This window comes from Sturnira hondurensis, unplaced genomic scaffold (genome assembly GCF_014824575.4).
Source record: "Sturnira hondurensis isolate 20B ecotype Veracruz unplaced genomic scaffold, ASM1482457v3 Scaffold0018525, whole genome shotgun sequence".
NCBI classification, from domain to species: domain Eukaryota; kingdom Metazoa; phylum Chordata; class Mammalia; order Chiroptera; family Phyllostomidae; genus Sturnira; species Sturnira hondurensis.
In genome coordinates, this window is record NW_028091156.1 from 12773524 (window position 1) to 12800666 (window position 27143).

General features: G+C 41.6%; 1 protein-coding gene across 4 annotated transcripts in view; it reads left to right on the forward strand.

Annotated features, from left to right (window-relative positions):
- RGS7 (regulator of G protein signaling 7) overlaps positions 1-27143 on the forward strand; it is a 314036-nt gene that overhangs the window by 222961 nt on the left and 63932 nt on the right. For all 4 annotated transcript variants that reach the window (XM_037069439.1, XM_037069441.1, XM_037069442.1 and 1 more), the window contains exons 5-6: positions 16703-16809; positions 21493-21544. In XM_037069439.1, coding sequence (XP_036925334.1) covers positions 16703-16809; positions 21493-21544 — 159 coding nt within the window. The remainder of the gene's footprint in view (positions 1-16702; positions 16810-21492; positions 21545-27143) is intronic.

Below are 27143 nucleotides of genomic sequence, written 5' to 3' on the forward strand. Positions count from 1 at the left end.
GTGTCTTTGGAAAGTTGCTCCTAAGTCATGTTCCTGCTGCCGCAACCAGAGCTGCAGTTATATCCACAGGGAATAGTACGTGTTGATCTGGTTACTTTCCTGGGAGATGAGCAAGAGCCATCGCTTTCCTGTGTGTTGATTTCAGGGCATTATTAGCTCCTCCTCATAAGAGAGAAGCCATTGCTTTGCATATGTTACATTTGTAGCCCAGTTTTGTAAAAATCACAGTGACTTGTGCATTGGATACCATCAGGAACCTTTCTTAGGTGGCCCTTGCTTCCTGGGAAGACTTTGGCAAGGTATAAAGTGGAAAATCTACAAATGTTTAAACTAGATATTTCTTAGTCAAAGCAACAACACCAGCAAATACAATACACCCAGCCTATTGGGATCGACTGTCTCATTTACCTTATTATCTGGCTACATGTCTGTCTTTTTGGTTCTTTTATTTGTTTGCTTGTTTAGGTTTTGCTTTTGCATTTAAGTGCCATACTTCATTATAGGGCAGGTGACTGCCGTTGTCATTTGACTAATATAATTATGCTGTCACTCTCCACAATTAAAATGCAGAAGGTTCTGAAAAGTCCTCAAGAAGTGCACGGATCAAAATTTTTGTTGCAGCGTGAGGTTGTTACATCTGGCCTGTCTGTCGTGGTTTCAGCCACAGACAAACCATTTCCTGTTGATGGAGGCTTCCTCTGGTTTTGGCTTCTGGCTGCCTTCATCTCCCACCTCCAGTGCTATATTTTTAATGACAATAGAAAATAACTATACTACGGGGGCATTAATTAATTGGGTGCCCCCAGGTATCACGGTGGATTTGTTTGTTCCTCTTTAATTCCTGTAAATAGGAAGGCGATGAGAGAGCTCACCTGTACAGGACACCAACTGTGTGTCAGGCAGGATGCTGACAACTTGATGTGTGCTTTTATTCGATCTTAGAGAAAAAGAGAGAGGGGCTTCATGCAGTAGACAGTAGATCAGAAAACTGCCAGACAAAACCAGCATGCAAACCCAGATACATTTGCTATCAAAATAAGCAAACTTCCAGATGAATTCAAGGATTGTGAATCTCTCTGTGCGGAGGGTAGGTGAGAGCAGGGACGAGACATGGAGCTGGGGTTCATGCCAATGCGTCAGCTGGGAAGCCGACACTGGGCGCTTATTAGGGATGCGGCAGATGCCCCCTGGTGAGACCAGTTTCCTCTCCTGGTTTGCGCTGGCCAGCACATGCACCTCTAAATACCAGCCCCACCGTTTGGGGATCCCTCTGACTTTTGTCTGATTGGATGCATTTCTATATATTACCTATTAAAGTTGCCAGCCATTAAGGAAAGTACGGCAAACGGCTGGGAATCTAATCGGAATTATTGTCTCTAATATTGTAAAACTTAAACAGCAAAAGGATGCCAGAGCCCCATATATTTTTAATAGTGTTTTAACTCCATTTGGGACCATTTCCTGCCATAGCAGCTTGTTGCTATTTCTATGTGACACACTAGAAAAACCACAAGTGAAGCCCCTCCTGGGACCAAATGCAAAAGCACAGTTGCCCTGAAGAATCCTCTGAATCTTCTGTAGCTAGTTGACCTGTTTGCTTTTTAGGTTTTCATTTTCTGTTTTACTACTCTTGTTGGTGTGAACATGTTCCTTTTATAAGCCAACTTGAATTTTGAGGGGAAGGGAGGGAGGGAGGGAGGGAGGGAGGGAGGGAGGAAAGAAAGGAAGAAAGAAGGAAGGAAGGAAGGAAGGAAGGAAGGAAGGAAGGAAGGAAGGGGAAATTAGAAAGGAGGAAAGAAAAGTAGAAAGTATTTGGTAAGGCCAATAAGGCTGAGAGTATAGGGTATCATCTGAAACTATGCCTGTTCATTAGTATTAGGCACTTAGCAAAGGATGGGGAAACGGAAGTGATTGTATCTGTTATCCGCAAGGAGCCACAGAAAGTCGGTTAAAAGCCATCAGAAAAGCCAGGCCTCTTTCTCTCTTACCAAATATAACATAACATTTTCTGTTTCCCATCTAAAGCATAAATTAGGATTTTCCCCCTCTATATCTGAGTCAAAAAGAGTGCTATTTGGTCTATTTCTGTTACTTTTCCTGAAGCTTTTCCTTTTATTACAACTAAGCGTGATTGCTCGCTACAGTAGTTCAGAAGACATGATGGGAGTGCTGATAGAAGCTTGGGGAGCTGAATACGACCCTATGACACAAATGCGCCCATCGCTTCCCTTATCGTTTGGCTGCAAACCACAAATAAGGATTACTGCTTTCACAGTGAAAGAGATGAATGCTTTCCCAGCAAAAGGATTGCCCTTTTAAAAATAACAAGTCTAAGAAACTCCATGGAACATATAACTTGACGTTTAAATTTTTAAAAGGCTCCCGTAAGCAAGGAAGCCTTCCTGTCTAATAAGACAAAAATGCATTTTCAAGTTTGCAGTTTTATGTTATAATTCAAGTGATTGGGGCCTCTTGAAGTACCCAGAATGCCTCCTCCTGCTGTGATCACTAATGCCTGCGCTCCTAGGCCCATTACAGTACATTACGTGGACCATGTAGAGCTCATTACAGTACGTTACGTGGACCATGTAGAGCTCTGATGAACTCATTCCACGTGAGGCTCATGCTCAGATCAAGGTTTGTATCATTTCTGTAAATAACTGCTCTTCGGATCTAAACCGCATTTTTGGAAGTGGTCATTTTTGTCAGGTGTCATTAATACTTTGTTTCCTACTGACTGCCCGTGAAAGAGGAAGTTTCAGGTTCAGACCGTCCAGTGTTACTTGTGTATTTCAACAAAATGTGACATTTTAAAAAATTATATTTATTGATTTGAGAGACAGAGAGAGAGAGAGAAATAAACATCAGTTTGTGGTTCCATTTACTGATCCATTCATTGGTTGATTCTTGTATGCATCCTGAGTGGGTTTCGAACCCACAGCTTCAGTGCATCAGGAGACACTATAACCAACCTAGCTACCTGGCCAGGGCCCACAGACATGCCATGAGATTCATCCTCTTCTGGGTTCGCCCACTGAAACATCCATGGCCTGAGGGGCTGTGGGCTTCTCTGTGTGCTCTGGTGGACATGCTGCCACTTTTTCTGTCTCTGGAAGCTTCACAGGTGAATCCTTGGCCTTCACTGAATGGCCTTCCAGGTCTTCCTTGGGTATTTCCTCAAATGTCCCCTTCAACTTGGTAGGTGATTCAGTAGACTTTACTTGAGGATAGCTGTCAGATGTCACATGAAGTACCTTCAAATGTTTTTTTTTCCTAAAACATTTTTTAAGATTTTATTTATTTATCTTTAGAGGGGAAGGGAGGGAAAGAAACATCAATGAATGGTTGCCTCTCATACATCCCCTGCTGGGAACCGGCCTGCAACCCAGGCAAGTGCCATGACTGGGAATCGAACCGCGATCGTCTGGTTCGCAGGCCCACGCTCAATCCACTGAGCTACACCAGCCAGGGACTTAAAACATTTTGAATGATTAAAAAAATCAATGTAAATCCACCATAGCTAATTTGGGAAGCATAGGAATGATAATGAGGAGAGTAACAAGCACTCCTAGAAACCACTGGAGATCGTCTCAGCTGAAACAGCGCCACATCCGCCCAATTTCCTATGAAGGTGTGAGCTCCCAGCTTTATTATTGGAATGTGGCCCACTTAATGTCTTCCCCTCCTCCTATCAGATAGTTTCTCTGGGCCTCTCATGAACAGTATCATATGCCCCTCTGTCCCTCCCTGTCCCCACCTGTCCATGGTGCCTAATCCTTGACACAGCCTCTGCTGTCTTTTTAAAGATGTGCTGGTGGAATGGCCCTCTGTTACCATCGCTGTGGCCATGGCCCAGGGTGCCACTCATTCCGGGAATGTTCTGAGCCTGAACCTTCCCATTGGCTCCCTGGTTCATCGCCCACACTAATGGTTCACAGGGCGGTTTTGAGCCTCAGGGACAGGAGCGGGAAAATGCATCACAGAGGGCAACCGGCAGCCCTTTCCCAATCCGAATCTGTTCTCGAGTCCTTGGACATCCACCTTCCTGTCGCCTCCCCCAAGTCTGGGCCAGGGGCCCACATCCCCAGCTCTGGAATGCTAGGTGTATTCAGAGTGTGGGCGAAGCTCACTCAGGGAGGAAAGGGTAGCATTTTCCTTCACCATTTCCTGATTCTTATATCTGACTCTTTTAGGACTGACCTCTCCCACGGACTTGTTGACCCAATACTGCCCCGGCTGACACGGGTGGGGACTGTCCCTCCACTGTCACGTGCTGCTCTGACTTCAGGATGTTTCCCAAATTCAGAGGCACATGCTTATTGGAATGTAAGATTTGTAAGGAGGATTTTGTTGTGGCCTTTGCTCGGTCTGTGATTTCTTTTTTTTAAAATATATTTTTAAGATTTTATTTATTTATCTTTAGAGGGGAAGGGAAGGAGAGAGGGAGAGAAATATCAGTGTATGGTTGCCTCTTGTGTGTCCCCTGCTGGGAACTGGCCTGCAACCCAGGCATGTGCCCTGACTGGGAATCGAACCGCGATTGTGTGGTTTTCAGGCTCGCGCTCAATCCACTGAGCTACACCAGCCAGGGCTTGGTCTGTGGTTTCTTTCGTGTGCCTGGTATATATGGGTGTTCAGTAAATATTATTGAATTGAATATACTCAATGAGGAAAATATTGACTTAAAATGGGCTGTTTGCATCTTTGCCATTTCATTTAATGTTATATAAGGTACACCTCCACAGGTGAGAAGTCCTACCCAGGTCCCCATAGCCTTCCATGACACAGAGAGTGTTTAGTTGTGGGACAGAAGGTGACACTTCCCAGGGTTACTAATCCATAGGCTTCAATTAATTTATTTTTCTCTAAGTAACAGCAATAATAGATGTTATTCAGCTGCAGAAAAATGCCCCAAATGGTCTGAAACAGCCTAAGAAATTTGCTTTGGTTCCATGGAAAAATGAGTTTACGAGCAAATAGAAGCTCCCATTAGAAACGAAACATGATTTATTGGTTGAAATGTTGCAGGGCTCTGGAAAACTAGCAAAGGCAGAGCAAGGACATAGCAAGAATCTCATAAATATCATCAAAAGACAAATTCACCATCTGGAAATTTATCTCTATGCCTAGAATAATATCACATTAAGTGAAATAACAGCTTTAGGTTATGCTTTTCTTTTCTGAGAGAGATTTTCAACAATTTTAAAAGCACCCAGATACACTGCAGATATTTGATCTTTTCTACATGGTTCCAGACCAGACCACTTGCTTCCAGCTTTAGTGAAGTAGAAGTTGTAGGCATTTCTTAAAGCGTAGGGAAAGTGAGGTGGTCAGCTTTTCCCGAATAACAGGTTTGTGTTGGTGAATTGTAGGAGGTAAAACCAAGACGGTGGATGTCTGGCTCCCACAAAGCCCTACCCAGGCTGGTGTGCAGTGAACAGCCACTGGGGAAGGACAATGTCTTGCTCTTCCACAGTGGGTCAATTGGGGGTGCCTTGCCTTTTTATAAACATGCACCCTAAGTGTTGTTAATGCTTTCCAACTCTCAACCGTGCTTGCAAATTTGACAACTATGTGTCATTTACTACCAGATGTGCAATGGCAGCCTAATGAGTTTTTGGTCACTGATGCAGTACCATAAACAGGACAAAACTGTTGAAAGTATGAAGGACTTTTTTTTTAGCCTCACCTGAGGACACGCTTATTGATTTTTAGAGAAAGGGGAGAGAGGGGGAGAAAAGCATCAGTTGGTTGCCTCTTAACATACGTCCCCTAAGGGCCATACCCACAACTTAGGCATGATGCCCCAACTGGGAATCGAACCCATGACCTTTCGGTTTGCAAGGCAATGTCCAACCAACTGAGCCACACTGGCCAGTGCTGGAAGACTTTTTAATCCAATAAGGTTAAGTTAAGTTGCCTTTATCATACCCACACTGTCCCACCAAGCCCTTTACCAGAAAAACGGGAGCAAGCAGTCCATCCTCAGTGCCTGGCAGCTGCGGGCCCCTCCTCACTGGCATGTCTGAGGAGGCAGGGCTCACATCAGCTGCTTGCCGGGCCTGTGATCATTATCCACCTGCCCCTCCTGCCCCCTCTATCTCATGCTCACTCACTCTGAGGACATTTTGGGAACGTGGCTGGCAGGGGCTGTGTTTGTTGGTGGGGCAGAAGTGAGGCACCTTAGCAAACAATGGGTCTCGGGCACAGGGCATCACAGGGAAAGGGGGCAAGCAAACGGGCAGTGATGTGAACAGTTTAAAAACAAACGGCAGCACAGAAATACAGCTATTGCTTAGACTGTGTCGTACAAATGATGCAGCATCTTCTCAGCATCTTAAGGAAGACCTCCGTGGAATGTGGTGTCTGTGAGCGGTGATGGTAAAAGCTTGGGAGAGAGTTCATTGAGAAGCACAGACATTCCGAGAGTTAGGAAATAAACACCTGAGAATAATAAAAGAGGACTAAGCCAGTTTATCAGAGATGCGGAGATACGGGGATAATTTAATGCATTAGCATTTTCAACTCCACAGTGTTTTATTTGAGGGTGACCACCCAAATGTCCAGGGGGAGGACAGAGCCAAGTTTTAGACCACACTGGAGACACAAGGCAACAGGAATATTACTGAAATGCAACGGGATGTCAGGGAACGCAAAGGGCAGTCCTTTTTTTGGAGAACTCTTTAGAAACAGATGCAGTGGCCCTAGCTAGTGTAGCTCAGTGGATTGAGCACAGGCCTGTGAACCAAAGGATGGCGGTTCAATTCCCAGTCAGGGCACATGCCTGGGTTGCAGGCCAGTTCCCAGCAGGGGACACATGAGAAGCAACCATACATTGATATTTCTCTCCCTCTCTCCCTCCCTTCCCCTCTAAAGATAAATAAATAAAATAAAGAAACAAAGAAAGAAAGAAACAGATATAGTGTTTCCTCATCTCTGATGATCAAGTGGTAAATAAAGAGATATTTTCGTCTTGGGTTAAAGCGAAATGCCCTCTTTGGTCTGTTATAAGTTGTCTGAAAACTCTCCCCGCCGTGTGATGATGTGATAACATAGTAACAAGAGAAACCAAGTTTGCAAAGGGCCATTCATGCCATTTTTTAAGGTTTTATTTATTTATTTTTAGAGAGAAGGGAAGGAGAAAGAGAGGGAGAGAAACATCAGTGTGTGGTTGCCTCTCCTGCGCCCCCTCCTGGGGACCTGGCCTGCAACTCAGGCATGTGCCCTGACTGGGAATTGAACTCATGACCCTTTGGTTCCCAGCCCGCGCTCAATCCACTGAGCTACACCAGCCAGGGCCATTTAGTACATTTTTAACCTGCACACACGACGTGCCTACTCCAGCCTTGGAGGTGCAGTGGTGACCGAGGTGCTCTTGGCTACCCTGCTCTCAGAGGAGACAGACATGGAAGAAATCATTATGTCCACAGCAAAACACTCAGCCGCTCCAGCTCAGACACACACTCAGTCCCTCTCAACTTGTCTTTCAAATGGATCCCCCAAGAGAGCGTTGTCTGCGTTGGGCTGTGTCACTGTGTTTCTGTCTGGGTCGAAAGTTGCACATGTGCTACTGAAAATCATGCGGTGCTATAGGCTATCACCACTCAGGGGCCGTGATTTCAACATCTCTGAGTCCATTTCTGTTTCCTTTGCTCGTTCACTTTGTTCTTTGGATTCCATACATAAAGCGTATGGTGTTTCTCTTTCTCTGTCTGACTTATTTCACTCAGTGTTAATACCCCCTGGGTCCATCCACACTATCGCAAATGGCAGGATTCAATTCTTTTTTTATGGTGGAGTAATATTTCCTTGTGTATATGTATGTACCACGCTGTCTATCCATTCATCTGTTGGTGGGCACTTGGGTTGCTTCTGTATCTTGGGTGTTGTAAATAATGCTGCAATGCTGAAGGCTGCGAGAGGGGAGGGAGTGGGGGCTGGATGAAAAAGGAAAAGGGATTAACTAGTACAAATTGGTAACTACAAAACAGCCACAGGGACGTAAAGTCCAGCCCAGGGAATATTGTCAATAATATTGTAATAACTGTGTGGGGTGCCAGGTGCTTACCTGAAATATTGGGGGATCGCTTTGTAAAGTATATGGTTGTCTAACCACTGTGCCGTACACCTGAAACTAATGTAAAAGACTGTTGAGTGTTAACTGTAATCGAAAATTTAAAAAAAAAACACACAAATTATGTCATGATGTCTAATCCCAATCAGGCCTTCAAGAGTTTCTGGCAATGTTTTTCTCTTATTCATAGTCATATTCCTTATTCATTTATTCAGTGGGAGTGAATATTCAAAGCCTTCTTCATTTTCATGAAGTCTCAGGTCGTGTTCTTACTCTGTCATCCTCAGCAGCAGGCCACAACTTTTCAAAAAAAAAAAATCAGTCAGTCAATCAAAGAGGAAATTTCTCAATTTGCTTGATTTTTTGGCTTCCCCCAAATACGGCAGTATCTATACCAATTCTCGTCTCCCTTCCATCTATGTCAGGCTTCCCAGTGTTTATTGTTCCATCTCAGCACACAACTTCAGCGTTCTTGTTGCCCCCTTTATATATTTTTCTATCATGGCCTACCATATTTGTATGTTTTAACCCCAATTATCTCCCATCATAAAACAGTTCAATATCTGGCCAACTCCATTTTTTGTATGTCTGTTTTTACAAACTCAGTTGCACTTTCTGTCTCTAATTTCTCTCTCTTCTAATTTATTTCTCAGTGTACTGGAATCTTGCTTGTCTCCTGCACTTGTAAACTGAAACTTCATTTACCATGGTCAGTAATATTCTGCTTGTTGCTGAATTCAGTTACCACTTCTCAGACCTTAATTCAACTTCATTGCAGCCTATTTCATTTCTTCTTGCCTTTCGTTGCTCCATTCTCTGATTCGCACCAGAACTTCAACTTCGTATCCTTCACAGAGTCCTCTATTGCTTCTTCACTGTCAGGGTTTTGAGACCAAAACATGGGCTTTCTTATTTATTGACCTTATGAAGTTCATGTACTGCTTGCTTTATTTTCTTCGCCAGTGGTGTGGTGACTGCTGACAAATCCACGTCTTGAATTTCTTCTGAGCTCCTGACCTATAAACAGAACTGTCTAGCAGAGATCCCCACTTGCATTTTCAACAGATATCTCATACATTCAACAAACCCACAATTGTCCTTTCTTACAGTATCCCCAAGTCTCGGAAGACTGTCCCTCCTAAATGTCTCTCAGATCCGCCCACTCATATCCATCCCTGTTGCCTCTCTCCTCCTGCTGGGCGCAGCCCCATCTCCCTGGACACTACTGAGGTCTTGCAACTCATAGCCATGCTTCTTCCCTCGCCCCTCAACCGAATGACTCTTCATTTCGCTGCATCGAAAATGATTTATCCAAAAATCAGATCTAAGCATGTACCTTCTAAATTCCAACCACTCTAATACACTCTCCCATCGCACTTGGAATCAAATTCAAACTTTGTAGCTTGAGTGTAGAGCCTCAATGTAGCTGTTTAATCATGGTGTCTGTTGCTTAGATCACAGATGCTTATCCCACGCTGTTCCTTCCAGCCACTGGTCTGCCGCCTGTTTGTTAAGTGACATTGTCCTTTGGAACTCAGTCATTTGCTCGGGCTGCTTTCTTTTCTTGGAACCTCCTCTTTGCTTCATAGCTTCTGTTTTCTATTTAGGGCTCGAATTACACATCACCTCCTCCAGGGAAAGCTTCTGAGTCCCCAAGATGAGATGGGACGTCCATTTAATGCATCCCTGAGTATGCTCTGCTGACCCCACTGAAATTCTTATTACACCAAGTGGCTGAGTGACCATGCCTTGCCTAATTGGACTATTAAACAGAGCAGGTACTTCCTAAGGACAGGGCTGGCTCCTTGTTCAGTACTTTCCCCAGTGTGCCCATTAAGTGAGTGAATGAGTTATGCATTTGGGAATAAAAGCTTTGGTAGTCTATGAACTTGACAAAGAGGAAAGGGTACAGAAAGGGCAGAGGAAAACACCTGTCATAGCAAAGACAGATTCAGGAGGCTTACTGCAGTAGAGAGAGGTTGGGAGGAGAAAGGCAGGGAAGGAGAGTTTGGGAGCCAGCGGGAAAGACAGAGAGTTCCAGGGGAGAAACTCATCAGAAGCTTGTCCTGATGAGTTAAGGGGGAGAACTGGGGGAGTATGTGTGTGGTGGGGGGCGGGGTGCTGTAGGACTTTTGTGCAAAGAATCCGCTGCAACCCCTTTGAGACAGCATATTCAGTGGGGGTTGTGGTGCAGGAGCCAGAGTCCAGGAGGCTAACTAAGGAAGGGGTTGGAAGTAAGAAGTGGGGGACACTCAGGAATAATACCACTTTTAATGAGGATTGATCTCCTACAGGAGGGGAGAAAATTATAATAGGGCAGTAGTGCTCAGGGAAATAACAAAAATAAATGTATTGGCACCCCAGTCATTTGAACAGTTTTTATTAGAAGTGAAAATACACGTGGGCATAATAATATTAAACTCCTAAAGGCCCCTCCTAATTTTAAAGATAAAATTAACGCCCAGTGTATCATAGGTTTTTTTATCATGTTATTCACCCATACAGGGCATACAACCTGGCACCCATGTATTGATATCATTGCTGTGTCAAAGGGAGAGGGAAGGAGGAGGTGGCAGAGGAGATGAAAAAAGGAAGCAAGAGATTGATGTGAAACTTCCATTTCCCTGATACAGTATGCCCCCCAACCATTGCATAAGTGGGCAGTAAAAGAAATAATGGCTTTTAAAATTCTTTCATAGTAGTATTTTCCTAAGAATGCTGCTCTCTTTTCCTTCAGATTGCTACGTTTGCATGTCCTGCTTTACATACCATCTTTATTGCCACCACTTATCAACAAAACTTGAATAATTAAAATAATTAGTTATCTTAGTAGTTATTTGAATAAAAATTCATGGAGTCAGTCCATTGTTGTTCACAGCTTTTGAGTTTTTTATCCCAATTTCAGAATTTCTGTTAACACTCAAATTTATATTCTGAACATGCTAAAATATTAATATAATCAAAATGGGTTCTCTTATTCAACATACCTTGATTCATAACTGTACTTCATATGCCTTTCCAGTCAAAGATGTGTGCACTTAAGCTAAAAATTATTCATAATGTTTTTTCATGTGAATGAAGATGCTTACATTGTTTCGGCATAGGCAGGTCCATTCAGAATTTGGTTCCGTTCATTTCCTCTAAAACTGTCGGGAAAGTTCCGGCTCATTGCTAGGAAACTCAGCATCTCTTTCCCCCGTGAAGTTAAGGGACTGTGCATTGACTGATTTCTCTCATCTTCCATGAGCCTTATCTCAAGCACCATAGTTTGCTGAGCTTTTTGCTTGACTTTGTAAAATTAGCTTCCAAGGTTTCTGGAAGAAAACTAAATTGGGGTTTCAGCCATTTTCTATTCCAGATGTATGGGACTGGCCAAAAAGTTGGTGTGGTCTTATGTTCCGGTCACATTAAAAGACACATTTTTCATTTTCACCAGTAGCTTCATTGATTTGGGTATTTCTGTATTCCGGAGCAGATTCAGCATCCACACACCCGAAGGCCCCAGTCTGGCCCCCTGGAAGATGTTAAGTGGTGTGGAGTTGGAAGTGTTTTGCATGACCTGGAAGCTCAGAGGGACCCCAGCTACTGGTTCACCCTTTGCCTTTGGTACTAGACTAAGTGCCCCTGAGCACATCCTTGCACATGTACCTGCTAGCTGATGATAACTCATTGCTAGGGCGTTTTCACGTGCAGGCCTTATTTTCAGTGCACTGCCCGTATTATCTCAATGAATTCTCACAGCAAACCTTTGACGTCAGTATTTTACTCCCCCTGTTTTACAGCTGAGGACACAGGCCCAGGCCACACAGCTAGCAAATGAGGGAGTCAGGATTCGAACCGCAGCTGTGGCCTCGCACCACCTAGATGCCTTACCTCCACGCTCTGCTCCTTCACTTGCAAATATTCCTTACTCGTATGAATTACCTAGTGCAGTCCTCAAAGTTGGTTTAAATTACATTCTGTTTTAATTTCTAGCTAATAAAATCTATTATATATTGTCTGTTTTTATATCACCATACTATTCACCTCCGTATCCTGATTTGCGATAGCTGAAAAGCAAGTGGTACTTGAGTTTTCTACGTGGAAATGATGCTAAAAATAAGAGAAAAGAGGCTTACCTCAGAAATGCCAAAGTATAGTAATATCTCACTTTCACTTTGGCCTTGTTGGAGAATAAAATGTTCTGCGTGTGTGATTTTTCCACATGACTTACCTTTTTAAATGCCAGTTGTTAAGAAAGCATATCTCAAGTATTTCTAAAATGACCGCCTTCCTGTCTTCTTAAACAGAAAATAACAAGTTCACCGAATCTTTCCTTTACGACTCGGAATCATCATAATGAATGCCTATTTCACTTTGTTGCCACTTACCTCTGTCTGCTTTTCAGCTTTCTTCTTTCCTTAGTGCCTTATCATTAGCTATCGTTTTTTCCCATGTTGAGTCGATTTCCTCCTGAAATACTGACCCCCGTATAATATGCTGCCTGCTGATAATGAAACAATCACATTTGTTACTACAAACACATAAAATAAGAGTAAGTAACTCATTACAGGAATAAAAACTTAGGATTTAGTGATATTTTAAAAAATACTAGCTTCTTGACTCAGAAGCATTTTTCCATCCCTTCAGATTGATGACCTGTATTTGGAAGGGACAGAAGGTGCCAAGAGTGGGACCTCAGAACAAGAAAAATATTAACTCAGTTGTGAAAATATGTTGTAAATACAGAGCTGAATATATAAACATGTGCTTCCATGCGTGGAAATATAGAACTGAATAACATAGGCCTCCTTCATCATGTGACTTTAATCCTATTAACTTTCTGTAGTAGTGGTCCAAAGACAAGTTACGTTGGATTTCTTTTTCTTTTTTTTTTCTTTTTTTGCTTTTAAAGGATTTTGATAATCCTATTGCTTTAGAGTTGAAGCAACACAATGAACACATCCGACTTAACAAAACTACCTCAGTCACATCGTAACAATCGTTTGGAAATGGATTTTTTATTTCTCAGCTGCCTCTTGGCTGGACTCTCCAAATGCAGAATACACTGAAATCTTCTGGTAGGTCTGTCGGTGAAGTGTACTCAGCTGTGTGGGGGATGCGAACGACACAAGTACAAGAAGGTTAATTAGTGATCATCTTGCTGAGAACCTTGATGTTGAGGAGCCATCTGGTGTGCCATTTTGGGGAGGGAGATCTCAGGGGATTACTCATTACACTTCCAACATTCTGTTCCAAGATTGCCACTGGCCCCCCTCAGATTCCTATTAGATGGAGACCGTGCTGAGATGCAGGAGCGGCTGGACCGTGGGGCGGGGTAGCTTCATATGTGTCACAGACCACGAACGATTCAACCTTCAGAACTCTACCTGGGGCCCACTACAATTTCCCTTAGTGGCGTCCATGCCCTTTATATTACTATTACTTTTCCCATAACCAAATCCCTACAACAGCCCCACCTCAAAAGCTTATACGATTATTTTGAAAAAAGACTTTAAATATTTACATTGTCTTGGAAGAGCTGAACCAGCAAGCTCCTCATGATTACACTTAAAATAACTTTTAGTATTTTTCATGCAAAAGAATATTTTTATATTCTTTCTCTGTCATTTATTCATACGTTTACTTACTCACCCATTCAGCAAATATGGATTCATTAGCTACTTTTGCTGTTGCTAGGCTAAGCTTCGAGTCGTAAATGAAGCAGAAAATCTACCCCACCTCCCTGGTTTTTCATCTCAGAATTTATCTGTCCCCAGAGGCCCTGTGACAACATGTGCCTTCGACAATCTCAGTGCCTTCGGGTTACTATTTCATCAATGGCCTTGGTGTCATTTTACAGTCTTTGTTAGAAGTTCAGTCCTCTGACATTCTAAGTTAAATGGTTCGATGTGAACCCTGCCTCTGAGGTATATGTGAGACACGCAGAAACTAAATTTTGATGCTACTGATACCCCCACAAATATATATCTACTGAGTTCTAGGCATTTTGAAAATGGATCAAAACCATTTTTTTCTACTAATTAAACAATGGAGCATGAATGTCTCTTGGCTGGGCGGTGAAGTGAGAATTTGTGTCATCAAATGAAACAAAAATAGAATATTGCCTATTCAAATAAAAAATGGAGGCAGGTGTTACAAGTGGTGCGTTATTATTCTTATCAACAGACATTTATGCAGGTCTAATTATGGTTGGGCCCACCTGGAGAAAACCCACATACACACACCTTGCCCTGGAGGAGAGGTGTGAATCTACCATAGTTAATCTCTCATAGATGCCCAGGTAATATTGGTCTTTATTTCTCTACATTCACTTTCACTACATTTTTCTAATCTTCATCAGCACTTTGTCATTCAATTGTTTTTTGTTTCTTTTTGCTTTTAGTCACACTCTTCCCTGTGCATTTCCTGTGCGTCTTTCTGAGCATGTCAGTTTTCCTTTCTCGCATGTGTACTCTGCAAACTTGCTCATGTGCCAGAGCTCAATTTTTCTTCCTGGAAAATAGTCTCCTAGGCCGCAGACTTCTGGGGATAAAGTGAATAAAGATGGCTGTGACAAGCTAGGTGGGCTGCCTGATTTTGAATTCCTAAAGTGGAGAGAATACATTTTTTTGCCCATTGCTCCCTGACAGGAACATCCAGGGTCTCCGACCAAGCTCAAGGCTACAGGCACCTGCTTGCCCCGATGGGCCAGCAACCCTCAAAGATCCTCTTACCATTTTAATTTTATAGATAATTCACAGAAAGGAGACACAAATGTCTGTTGCTCTTCAGGACTGCCAGCTTCCCGCACTCAGCCCAACTGAAGGCAAATTGATGGAAGTGGATTTCCCAAAAGAACTTTAGTGAAAAGTAAAAACCATTCCATATGTAAATATGGCACACAATAGCTACCATCTGTTGAGTACGTATTATGCACAAGGCACCATTCCGACTTCTTTACATAGATTCTCACTTGATTCCCATATCAGCCCTGCAAGGTGGCTTCGTTAACCTTTAATAGATGGAAGAGGCATGGAGAGTTTGAGTACCTAAAGTTAGTGGGTTTCTCAGAGGTGGTTTTGTTCTTCCCACAACATCATACTAGCTCTAGTCATCTTTAATAAGATCCACACGGTATGTTAGTATATAGTTGTAGGCAACACAGGGTGTGAGAAGGCGTTGGTTGACTTTGAATTAAAAGGGTGTGGAAATAATAAATATATTCATAGATATAATTATATATTATATATCACATATATAATATACGTACATACATAATGATAAATGCTCTTTTGTAGAAAAAGACCATTCTGTGCTGGGAAGGGCTTGAATGAGAGTGTGGAGAAGATGACTGGGACACTTAATAACAGTCTTCCAGGGACATGGCGCTGAGGGTGATGGACAGTTGTCCTTTATTATTGACAGGAACAGTGCAGTGGAAGGCTGGAGGTAGAAGTTACCAGTGCAAATGTTTGCAAGACGTTAGATAACTATGAAAGGGAACATCATAATAGCCCATGACAGATAAAATGTAACAATTTTTTTGTTGTTAGCCAATATAAGCATCGAGAGGGAGGGGTAGGAGGGGATTCTCATGCTTAGTTCAGTGGCTTGGTGACTTAGCTCTGGCTGGAGCTCTAAGCTCCCGTCCTCGATGGCTGGAGAGGTAGGTAAATCCTAGTTCTGAAACAACTGGGAAAATCCTAAAGAACAATTTTCGCTACTTGTCTAAGAAACAAAATCATCTATAAGTAAATTGTGTACCAAGATAACACCAGCATACAGAAACATGGCTTATTTTTATATGTGTATGTGCTCACATTAGAATAAAAACCAATGTTGCAGTCTTGTATTTTCTAAACTTCAAGTTGGTGAATGTGTATTGTCACCCCGAGTGCAGAGGTAACTCTTTTAATCAGATTGTATGAATCCTTTGTTGGAAGAAATGATTAGCTGCTGGAGTATGATGATTAGAGTATTGTGTTCTAGCGACTTCCCAGCCTACTGGGGAAGTAAAATGTTTTCCTTGTCAAATAATCCTCTTCCTAGTCCACATCTCGAATACTGTATATGGAACAGTGGAAGCTAGAACAGTCTGGGCCGTCGCAGGACTGGAAGGCGCCCTTACTGAGGCATAAATGGTTCCAGGTGCCTTAGCATCCCCTGTTAGCATCTGATGAGGATAATCCAGGAGAAGAATCACTGACAATATTTGACATTTATGATACAGACCAGGGAGCAATGCAAAGGGGACGGCTTTTAAAAGTTCAATGGGCTTGGTAAATGCCAGATAGAATTGTTTATGAAGGTGTGGACGAACATGAACACACAGCGAAATGCGTCCCATCTAGAAAACGAAGGGGTCGGGATTTCAGGGTCATAGTCTTTCAGTTTCAGCGTTCCATAACGTTATGTTTTCCGGGCTGGTCATCACAGTGGGTGGTTAGTCACTGAACCGTCACTGTCAGCAGCCTGAGCCGGCTTAGACCCTTGCGTAAAAGCTGAACAAAGAAGCATAAGAACAATACATGGTCTGTTGGGATGCAATAACGTGCTCAGAAGGAAACATGTGACAAGCCCTACACTTTGGTAAATCCATCATTTAAAAAAGGTTTTCCTGTATTCTTGTTTGTTCTCCTGGAACAGTGGAGGCGCTCCATTTGGGGACACTGATGGCTGCTCACGGCTACTTCTTCCCCATCTCTGATCACGTCCTCACACTCAAGGACGACGGCACCTTTTACCGGTTCCAAGTAAGTTTAATAAAAGCATTCTTTAACAGGAAAACAGACATCCGTATTTTGTTTGCTGATCCTTTTTCCAGAAAATCGTGACATTGAACTTAGGCTAGTTAAAACCTAATGGTCAAATTTAAGACATAAGAACAAGAAACAAAGAAAGTTGGAGAGCACTTAGTTAAGATGACTCATGGAAGCTGAATTCTGTGATGACTCAAGTTATACTCTATAGAAAAGGCTTGAGAGAACTTCAGAGAGTCACTAAATTCGATTCAGGAAGCTAGGAGAGTTACCTTTAAGTTACATATTAGCTACTAAATTTTTGCTTTTGTGTGTGATCCAGAATCATCTTTAGTCCAAGCAAACATTCCTAGAATGTTTGAAGCTCCAGGATAGGATTTAGCTAATTATACAAACCTTCTGCGTGAGGGTACCTGAGGCCCTTCTATGAGTTTGAAGACTCACCTGCATGAGGCTTTAGGTGTCTACACTCCTCTGAGATAAGAGGACACCACAGATAATTTGTGAATGGACAGGAGTCCTACCGGGTCATTTTTCTAATGAGACAGACAGGCTGCTGTTGTGTCAGGAAATGATTGTGGACTCTCATTTCAGTCACTGAGCATGCTTTTGATCTTGACTTCACAGTGATTTATCTGGAGGGTATTCTGCACTTCATCAGACGTTGTGATTCATTCATGACTGACTAGTAAATTCCAGCCTATTAAAATTAGGACAGCATATTCAAACTCTAGCTTAATTCCTGGGGGTGTTTTTCAAGGAGGGCTTTGCCCATTGCCCAGACATTAGAGCATTCTTCTCACTTGTTCTGAATATTATTAGATGTTCTGCATCTAAAACAACAAGTCAATAGTCATTTGGGTGCCTAAGAACTCGCTTGGAAAAACTGAGAACAAAGAATAGGTTTTCAACAATTGTTCTCTGAGGTCACTGTCCACGTTAGAACACGCTCCTAGCCCTCCCTTTGACTCTTATCCACAGCAACTCATCCTGGGACATCTGCCCTGAGTTTTAGGAGGTAAAGCAATCTCCTAAAACTGTGATACTAACCTGTGTAGTCAATCAGTTTAAGTTAGTTAAAGTACTTAATTGTAAAATAATGGAATTATTAATGGAACTTTAAAATAATGGAATTTTGTCCCTTATGCACTTAAACTTAAAGTCGTGGTAGCTTAAAACAGCTTATTCAGTTAGAGTGACTTTGGTTCCTAAGGTTAACATTTTAATCAATAAAAAGTATTAGTGATCAGCCAATTGTTCTTGCATTATTCACACTTTTGGATTTTTAAAGGGGTTATTTTTTATTGCAAAATGGCATTTTCCGTGTATTATTTTCTCATAAAATTTTGATATAGAGACTGTAAGTAAACTTTACCAAACTTCCTAATAAAATTCTCACAATTCTGAATGAAAGGGTTTTGAGTTCATATTTTTAGTGAAAATATAAACTCCTATCCATCTTCATAATGTTACAAGTAAAATCGTACATGCATAAAAGAACATTCCTATAAGGGAAGCATTGAATATAGTCTTTCTCTTGAGAATTATCTAATTCAAAAATTATTTTTAAAACAAACTAGTTCAGACATGGCCCAAAGTTACTGATGATGGCTTTAATTAGCATAATTTGCAGATTTTAACTACACACTTTAGCATAAATTACTGATTTCTCAGCCTAAAATGAGTGGACAAACAAGGTTTAAATGTCTTAGTCTCATGGGTCAAAAATGAGCCAAGCTGGGAATGAATCATCACATCATTCTTTCTGTAGCAAAGGAAAGACTATTTTTAAAGAACTAAAACAAAGCAAAGGAATGGGTGCAAATGATGAATGAATTATATCCCTGCCAGGTACAGGCAGGTCTTCAAGTTTAGCATGCCTACACAGGTGATAATCTCTTCAGTTACACTAATTATGTTAAACACCAAATGGTAACTATTTGAATGACCCACCCACACTTCACATGGGATCTAAATATTACATATTTGTAAAACTAATATTAATAGACTCTTAAAACCAAGGTTTAAAGAACAAAAAAGATGGAAAACTCAGGAAATGCTGAATTCCTGCTAAAATATCTACCAAGGCATTAATCAGCTCTATATTTAAACAGCTCTACCCATAGAACGCACATTATTGTTTAAGGTATTTACTTCAATTTTTGGTTGGTTCCAAGCAGAAAGGTTTTTTTTATTACATTGAACTAGAATGCAGCTCCTTGGAAGGATTTTAAAAATCATGAATTAAAATGGAAAACTTGTAATATGTTTACAATTCTTGCAGTGAATGATTGAGATTCCAGCCCTCATTAGGAATCTGAACATGCTTTGGGGCATGAGTCTGAACAAACAGAACTCTTAATTTAATTTCGTTGGCATGCAGCGACATGTAAATTTACCTCAATTTTCAGTTCATTTTCTATCATGTGATTTTGTATTAATGTAAACTTGCAATTATTCTCTCTTAGCTAATTGGAACTGTGACCTGACATGGTTTTCCATGTCCCTTTTATAAATTTTATCACATTCATGTATGTGCCAAAGATTATTAAGAAATGGCTGCACAGTTTTGGATCTGTTTTATCACTGCTAAAGGAAGCCAACACTCATATGTTAAAATGTCCCAAAGTCTATGCAAACTGTAAAATTCGTTTTTAAACTTCAGCAAACTGCAAGGGTTTGCTATGTATTAAATTGCCTTTCACTATAAATAAAAATATTTTTTTCTAGAAAAAAGTCTTATAATATTAGAGAACCATGTTGGTTGTAGGCCATGTCCACATACTATTACAGGGCACAGTGGTTTCATTCTTTTATTTTTACATTCAGGAAATTCTCACTAAATAATAAAATGATAAAGAAAATGAGAAGAATGCAACGAGCATGTCTTGTGATTTGAAGGGGAAAAAAGTATATATCTGACCAATGTGACTAGAATGGGTATTTTTAAAGTTAGATAAATAATACGTGTGTGTACACATACCCCCCTCCCAAAATAAAGAGGCAACCCGAAGGGAATAATGAACTCTATGAGAAGTACCTGAAAAGCTGCCAGTCCACATGAGAGCAAAGTTACTTCATTCCCCGATGGCTCCCCTAGAATCTTTACACAAATTTATTTCTGAGAAATCAAATCCTCAAAGATTTGTCTCCCACAGAGTCAAATGGGACTCAGGTGAGGAGGCGGCCCATGTAGAGCTTCCCTATCCTCCGAGTCTAATGGTTCAACCCTTTCCCCCCTAAATTTGTGCTGCTATCCTTTTCACGTGTACAAAACTGGTATTCGTAGCTTTCTCTGTAATCCTGTAGCACTTGCCAAGAATGAGTGGAGAGGACCCAAAACCCTCGGGAGTTCTGATCAGCGTGGCATGCCCTCCCCAAAACAGGCTGTTGTCCCAATGATCCTTTGTCCCTTCTCAAGAATCCCTCTTCTAGAAAGTAGAATTATCAGATAGGTAATCAGAAATTACCCAGATGTGCTCATTACACATGGATAGTTAAGATAATTGACTAAAAACTGTAATTAACTCCACAGGGCTGATGTCTTACAGTCACTGTCCCTTTGGGGCCTAGAGTCACCGTCCTCTGAGGAAACAAGTTTGATAGACAGATGGATGGTCCTTGAATGTCCTCAGGGTCCGGAGTCCAGCGTGTCCAGCTAGTGGAGATAGAAAAGCCCTTTGAGAAAATACAAAATGTTAATGATGACAGTAGCATTTTCCTGATCAGACATTCCCTTTGTACCTTCATCAATCAGTTTCTAAAATTTCACAGGATCCCGTTTCTGCCTCTTGCTAATCACATCCATCAACTAAGACACTATTAGTTTAAAAAGTAATCTCTGGTTTGTGCAGTTTAAAAATGTCGGCCCTGGCTGGTGTGGCTCAGTGGATTGAGCACTGGCCTGCGAAACACACGATCGCAGTTCGATTCCCAGTCAGGGCACATGCCCGGGTTGCAGGCCAGGTTCCCAGTGGGGGATGCATGAGAGGCAACCACACATTGATGTTTCTCTCCCACTTTCTCCTTCCCTCCCCCTCTCTCTAAAAATAAACAAATAAAATATTTTTAGAAAATGTAGAGCAAGAAGTGGCTTTATTGAGAAATATTTTTAAAGTGAGAGGGGTAATTGGTTTTATTCCAGTTGAGCAAACTTGAGAGCTGTAGTATACAATTAACAGAGCCAGGCAAATGATTGCTAGACCTTCGGGCAAGAATTTCACTCCAGGATGAGCTTTGGGGCCGATGAACAGCGATGTTGAGATACACTAATCATTGAAACCAATTTGTTATGTTTAAACATGTCTTAATCCTGCGTCTTACTGAATATAATATTCTGCCTGCAGCCCTTGTGGATTCAAAATTTTGCTTGAATCACGCAATCAGACCTTTTACCTTAATGTCAGTTGACGTAAGATTGCGGCAAATGTAGGGCATTTTAAATACCTGCTGGTGCTGTACACATTTGGGGGCTGACCATATTGCTCAGAACACGTTGCTCAGAAAAGTGAATGCAGAAAAAACACCCTCGCATGCCTCTCTGGGTTCCTCCTCTGGATTACAAATGTGCCGTGGGTGAACTATTCCACAAGATCGCTGAATAGAAACACAGCTCATAAACCCGAAACTCTTCATTGTTTGTGTCTAACCCGCGTTCCACTTCTTCTCGTTCCACAGACGCCCTACTTTTGGCCATCAAATTGTTGGGAGCCAGAAAACACAGACTACGGTCAGTGCATTATCTCATTTTATTGTTGGCAGCTGGTATGGCTGGATGAACATGTGCTTGCGTTCTATGGCTTTGCCATTGAGAAAAGAAACTATAGTTCTCAGTAGGGGACTAATATTTCTAACATTGCATTTATGAATGGCCTTTTTCAGGAAAGTTATCAAGTGTGGTGGCGACTCTTTTCATAGTGTGGTGTCCAGTGACAGTTTTAAAGAAAAATGTATTTTCTTCTGAAACAGCTACAGAGCTATAAACAAGCTTTTTTTTTAAAAAAAAAAAAGGGCTATTATTATCCTTCCATGGCACATTGGTCTACTAGAAAGAGTTTTGAAGAGGCTCAGAGGGCCAGCGAGCTAGCTCACCTCTCCCACTCGGCTACACAAGCCACTGACTTTCTGAAGCTTCATTTTTTCTCACCATTATATCAGGTGGTTTATGTTTCTGTAAGTGGAAGGTTGTAGTACAGTCAGTGGAGAAGCCAATTACAAGCAAAGAAACAGTACAGTAGAAAATTGAATAGTTCAATTCAATTCCCATGAACTCAGAAGGAAGCCAATTCAACCATCGTGATTTCAGTTAAGCTCTTCAAGGAAATCGACCTCTCAAAAGTATTCATCTTCCTCTATCTTCCTGAAGGCTACAGTGTTCAAAGATGAGATTGCATGGTCTTCAAATCTCATTTCTACAAATGTTTACTCAGGATTCTTTTCCTATGCCTATCCCAGCACCTTAGGTGCTGGGATACCAAAGGTGACCCAGACGTCATCTACGTGGTTGGTATCTTGTAGGCTAAAGGAGAAAAGGGAGATATACAGAAGGAGTTACCATAGAGTTAATATCATGGTGGTATGTGCACAGTCATTCAGAAGTTTAAAGACTAAGAGATTGACTTTAGTTGGGGGATTCCAGCATGATTGTCCGTCAGTGGATTTCACAAAAGAACCAGGATCATTGGTAGCTGTGGGCACAGGGTGCAATACACATCTTAATATTAGTAATACATCTATTAATATTAGATGATGTATCATAGAAATGTGTACTTCAAACCTGTGTGATCCTAGTAACCAATCTCACCCAATAAACCTCGTATAAAATTTTTAAAAAATAAAGAAGGGAAGATTTTTTTCAAGAGAAAAACAGAGAGCATTGGAGGCCGAGGGTTAGCATATGAAAGAAAGGCAGTGGGCAGCTTCCCAGCAATCTGGCTTTCTTAGCTCTTGCTCCTGGAGAGACAGTTTGCAAGAAAACTATAGAAAAGTCCATCAAAGGCCAATGTATTACATATTTTTGTCTTTCACTTCAGAAACTGGAATGTGTGGTTCACCTCAGAATGGTCAGGGCCAGTCAAAGATTCAAAGTGATACACCTCATGGAAAACAACCTAAAAAGCCAGAATACTGATGAACTAATCGAGAAAACAGGCCATTTCTTTGCAGTCATGCTCATGCTCATTTCTTTATCCAGAACCACACATTTCTCAAAACTGAGGCAGTTGGAGAATGAAATCGTTAAAAAGCAACTGTTGATTTGTGGGTCTGAGTTGGAGAACTTTCTGGAGCACTTAGTCCAACTTGCGATGATGCGTGGGGATTGTCTCGCCAAAGAATATAAAGTCCTAGCGGAGGGCACACTTGGCTTGCAGAGAAGGAAAAAGCCCCAGATGTGAGGGACAGGCAGACCCAACCTAGAATCCTATCACAATCACACAGCAGCTGCGTGACTTAAACAAGGCAGGCAATGTCCGTGAGCCTGTTTGCTTGCTTTTTAAGTAGAAATAATAATATTGACTTTCTCAAGTTGTTGACACAATCCAAGTTCATATGCCTCAGGAAAGTGGTATTGTTCCTCTGATACGCAATAAGTCAGAACTGCTTTGTGTCCCACCATCATGTTTGCCTGACAGATAGTACACTTTCTCTGTTTCTGGAAGAAAAGCATGCTTACTGTCAATGTTTCTCTCTGTCCATCTTTTGCGTTTTCCATAAATACGTTAGTGTTCACCATTACAGCTCCTGAGTCGCCACTTCACAGGAGATTTATGTTTGAGCAGGGAGCCTGAGGAAATGGCATAATCATTTGCAGAATGTCCCTCAAAGTGGGTCATCTCAGAGTATTAACGTCACTCAGTTTTCCATGAACTTTCCCCGATGTCCATTTTAGAGGGGAGTCACTGTCCGATCTTTCTCCCCAGACCTGGAATGTCTGCAGTGTGTTAAGTAACTATAGACATAGTATGTATTATGTTTTGGTTTTCTCCTTGAAGAAATGCATCCCCGTTTCGGTCTAGCTTGCTTAGACTGTATACAAGGGAAGAATAAAATAATTATTCAATAAGAGGTTATGAAAAAAGGACAGGAGGAAGATTGGCAATGATCTGAGACACCACACTGCTTCCCCAGCCAGTGAGCTTCATCTGTGCTGCTTCTTTTTAGATACAAATAAATCACAGCAGCAGTCCGCATTATCCCCACTTGAATTTCCCACCATTGTTTGGTGACAGCACACCCCTGCTTATAAAAAATAGGTTGATGGCATGATGTAGGTATGCTGTGAGACCCCAAGCACAGTGACTTCTTAGGCTTTTTTTTTAATATATTTTATTGATTATACCATTACAGTTGTTCTATTCCCCCCCTTCAATCCCCTCCACCCACACCCTCCCTCCCCCACCATTCTCCCCCCCTTAGTTTATAACCACGTGTCTCAAGTTCTTTGGATTCTATATTTCTCCCACTATTCTCGCCCTCCCCCCTATCTATTTTCTGCCTACCATCTATGCTATTTTCTGTGCCTTCTCCCCTCTTCTCCCCCTCCCACCCCCCTGTTTCTAACCCTCCATGTGTTCTTCATTTCTATGGTTGCACTCCTGATCTAGCTGTCTTCTTGGTTTGCTTTTGTTTCTTAGGCTTTTTTTTTCTAAGACAACTTTAAGGCAGAGTTTATCACCCAAAGCAGGTTAAAGAAATGGTTTTTTAGCCCTGGCTGGTGTGGCTCAGTGGGTTGAGTGCTGGCCTGCGAACCGGCTGTTCGATTCCCAGTCAGGGCACATGCCTGGGTTGCAGGCCAGGTCCCCAGTAGGGAGCACATGAGAGGCAACCACACATTGACGTTTCTCTCCCTTTCTTACTCCCTTTCCCGCTCTCTAAAAATCAATAAATAAAACCTTTAAAAAAAGGGAATGGTTTCTTTTCCTCTCTGAGCATCCTGACCTCTGTTTCCATCACCAGTTAGAACTACCTAGGCAGGTTCTGCAGAACCTAAACCTCCACAGATTCGTTTCTATGGAGAAATACTTTTCACAGCTACCTTGGTCTTGTAGAAGAATAGAGTATGTTGATCATGTTCAAACAAAGACGAGTCAGTGTGAACTGTGGGGCTCTATCTCTATGAATATTATTCTTTGAAAATTAAGTTGGGTGAAAATGTTAGCATTTTTTCACCCAAGTACAAAAAACGTTCCAATTGAAGCCAGTTGAAATGGAGTCAGGAATGGACTTTTCATCAAGAGTGATATAGAGGAAAAGGACCTGTGGTGAGAGCTGGCAGCCAGGACACAAGGAAGAGAACTGTGGCGAGAACTGTGACGAGAAGTACAGACAGCAGTACAGACAGCAGGCCCTGGCTGGCTAGCTCAGTCGGTTAGAGCGTTGTCCCGACACACCAAGGTTGCGGTTTTGATCCCTGATCAGGGCATGTGCAAGAATCCGCCAATGGATGCGTAAGTAAAAAGTGGGACAGCAAAGCAAGGTCTCTCTCTCTTTCTCCCTCTCTTCCTTCCTCTCTCGCCTCAAATATTTAAACAAAAAAGGTGCAAACAGTAAAAGTGGTAACAAACTGAAACGAAGCCAGAGACAGGATGTTTACTGGTATCTCTAGGCGTATGCATTGACTGTTGAGGTTCCTATAAATGAGTACACATTGACCAGTGCCTTTAGGCTCCTTTTGAGTGCTGAGTATTCAGTGTCCAAACAGGACCTTAACTACAAGAAACGGACATATCTGATAAAGACAGAGGCTGGCCCTACTCCCATTGACTTGCCTCACTCACCTTCCCCAGATCCTAGCCCTGTTGGAGTGTCTTTATATATAATACTTTTATATTTGGGGCATTAATTTTAATTTTTTTCAATATTGCATTAAAATATTATTTCCTTGATTTCTAAGTTTTGGAGCCCTCTCTTAACCTTTGACACCTGGGCAAGTGCCTCCCTCGTCTCTCCCCAGCCATAATGCACCTGAGACCTTCGCACAACGAGATTTGTCCTTACCATAAAGACGTTTGCACTGTGACAATTGTCCAGAACTTTGCACTTTCTCGTAGGTTGATGACTTGTGCCTCGCAGAGTATTTGGCCAGAGGCCTGTCTTTTCTCCAGGCTGTCAGGCCTGTGCAGACACATTGTACTTAGTGGCTCCAGAGGAACTAGATGACACTAAGTTCCACTTTGTCGAAACCATGCTACGATAATATTTAAAAAGACATATAAAATTAATACATTTTTCATAGAGATAAACACGCAACGAAAAATAAGTGTGCTACTTGAGTGTTTGGTAGAATTCCCCAGTGAAGCTGTCTGATCACAGACTTTTGTTTTTTGGGGAGGTTTCATGTTAGTAATTGGGCTGCTCAGATTGTCTGTATCTTCATGATTCATTTTTGGTAGGTTGTGTGTTTCAAGGAATGTATCCATTCTTTTGGTTGTCAAGTCTGCTGGCATGTAATTGTTCATAGTAGTTTATTATGATCTTGTGTAATTGTGTGGTATCAATTGTAATATTTATTCTTCATTTCTGATTTTATTTGTCTTCCCTTTTTGTCTTGGGGAGTCTAGCTAAAGGCTTGTCAAGTTTGCTCATCTTTTCACAGAACCAGATCTTAGTTTCATTAATCGTTTATATTGTCTTTTTCGTCTCCATTTCATTTATTTCTCCTCTTACTTTAGTATTTCCTACTAGCGTTGGGCTTTATTTGTTCTTCCTATTTTAGTTCCTTGAAGTATCCAGTTTAGTTGTTTATTTGAAATTGTTCTCATATTTCAAGATAGACGTTCATCACTATGCACTTTCCTCTGGGGACTGCTTTGCTACATCTTTGCTACATCCCCTAAATTTTGGTATGTTTATTTCTACTTTCATTTATCTTAAAGTAGTTTTTTATTTCTTCTTTGATTTATTCTTTGATTCATTGATTGTTCAGTAGTATGTGGTTTAATCTTCATATATTTGTGAATTTTCCTTTTATTCTCTGGCAATTGATTTCCAGTTTCATACTAGTGTGGTCAGAATAGATATTTGATATGACTTTGATCTTCTTAAATTTATTAAGACTTGTTTTTGCCCTGGCTGGTGTAGCTCAGTGGATTGAGCGTAGGCCTGCGAACCAGACGATCGCAGTTCGATTCCCAGTCAGGGCACATGCCTGGGTTGCGGACTGGTTCCAAGCAGGGGACCCACAAGAGGCAACCATACATTGATATTTCTCTCCCTCTCTCCTTTCCTTCCCCTCTAAAAGATAAATAAATAAAACCTTTTAAAAAATTTTAAAAAAGACTTGTTTTGTGGACTAACGAACATGTGATCTACCCTGGAGTGTTCCATGT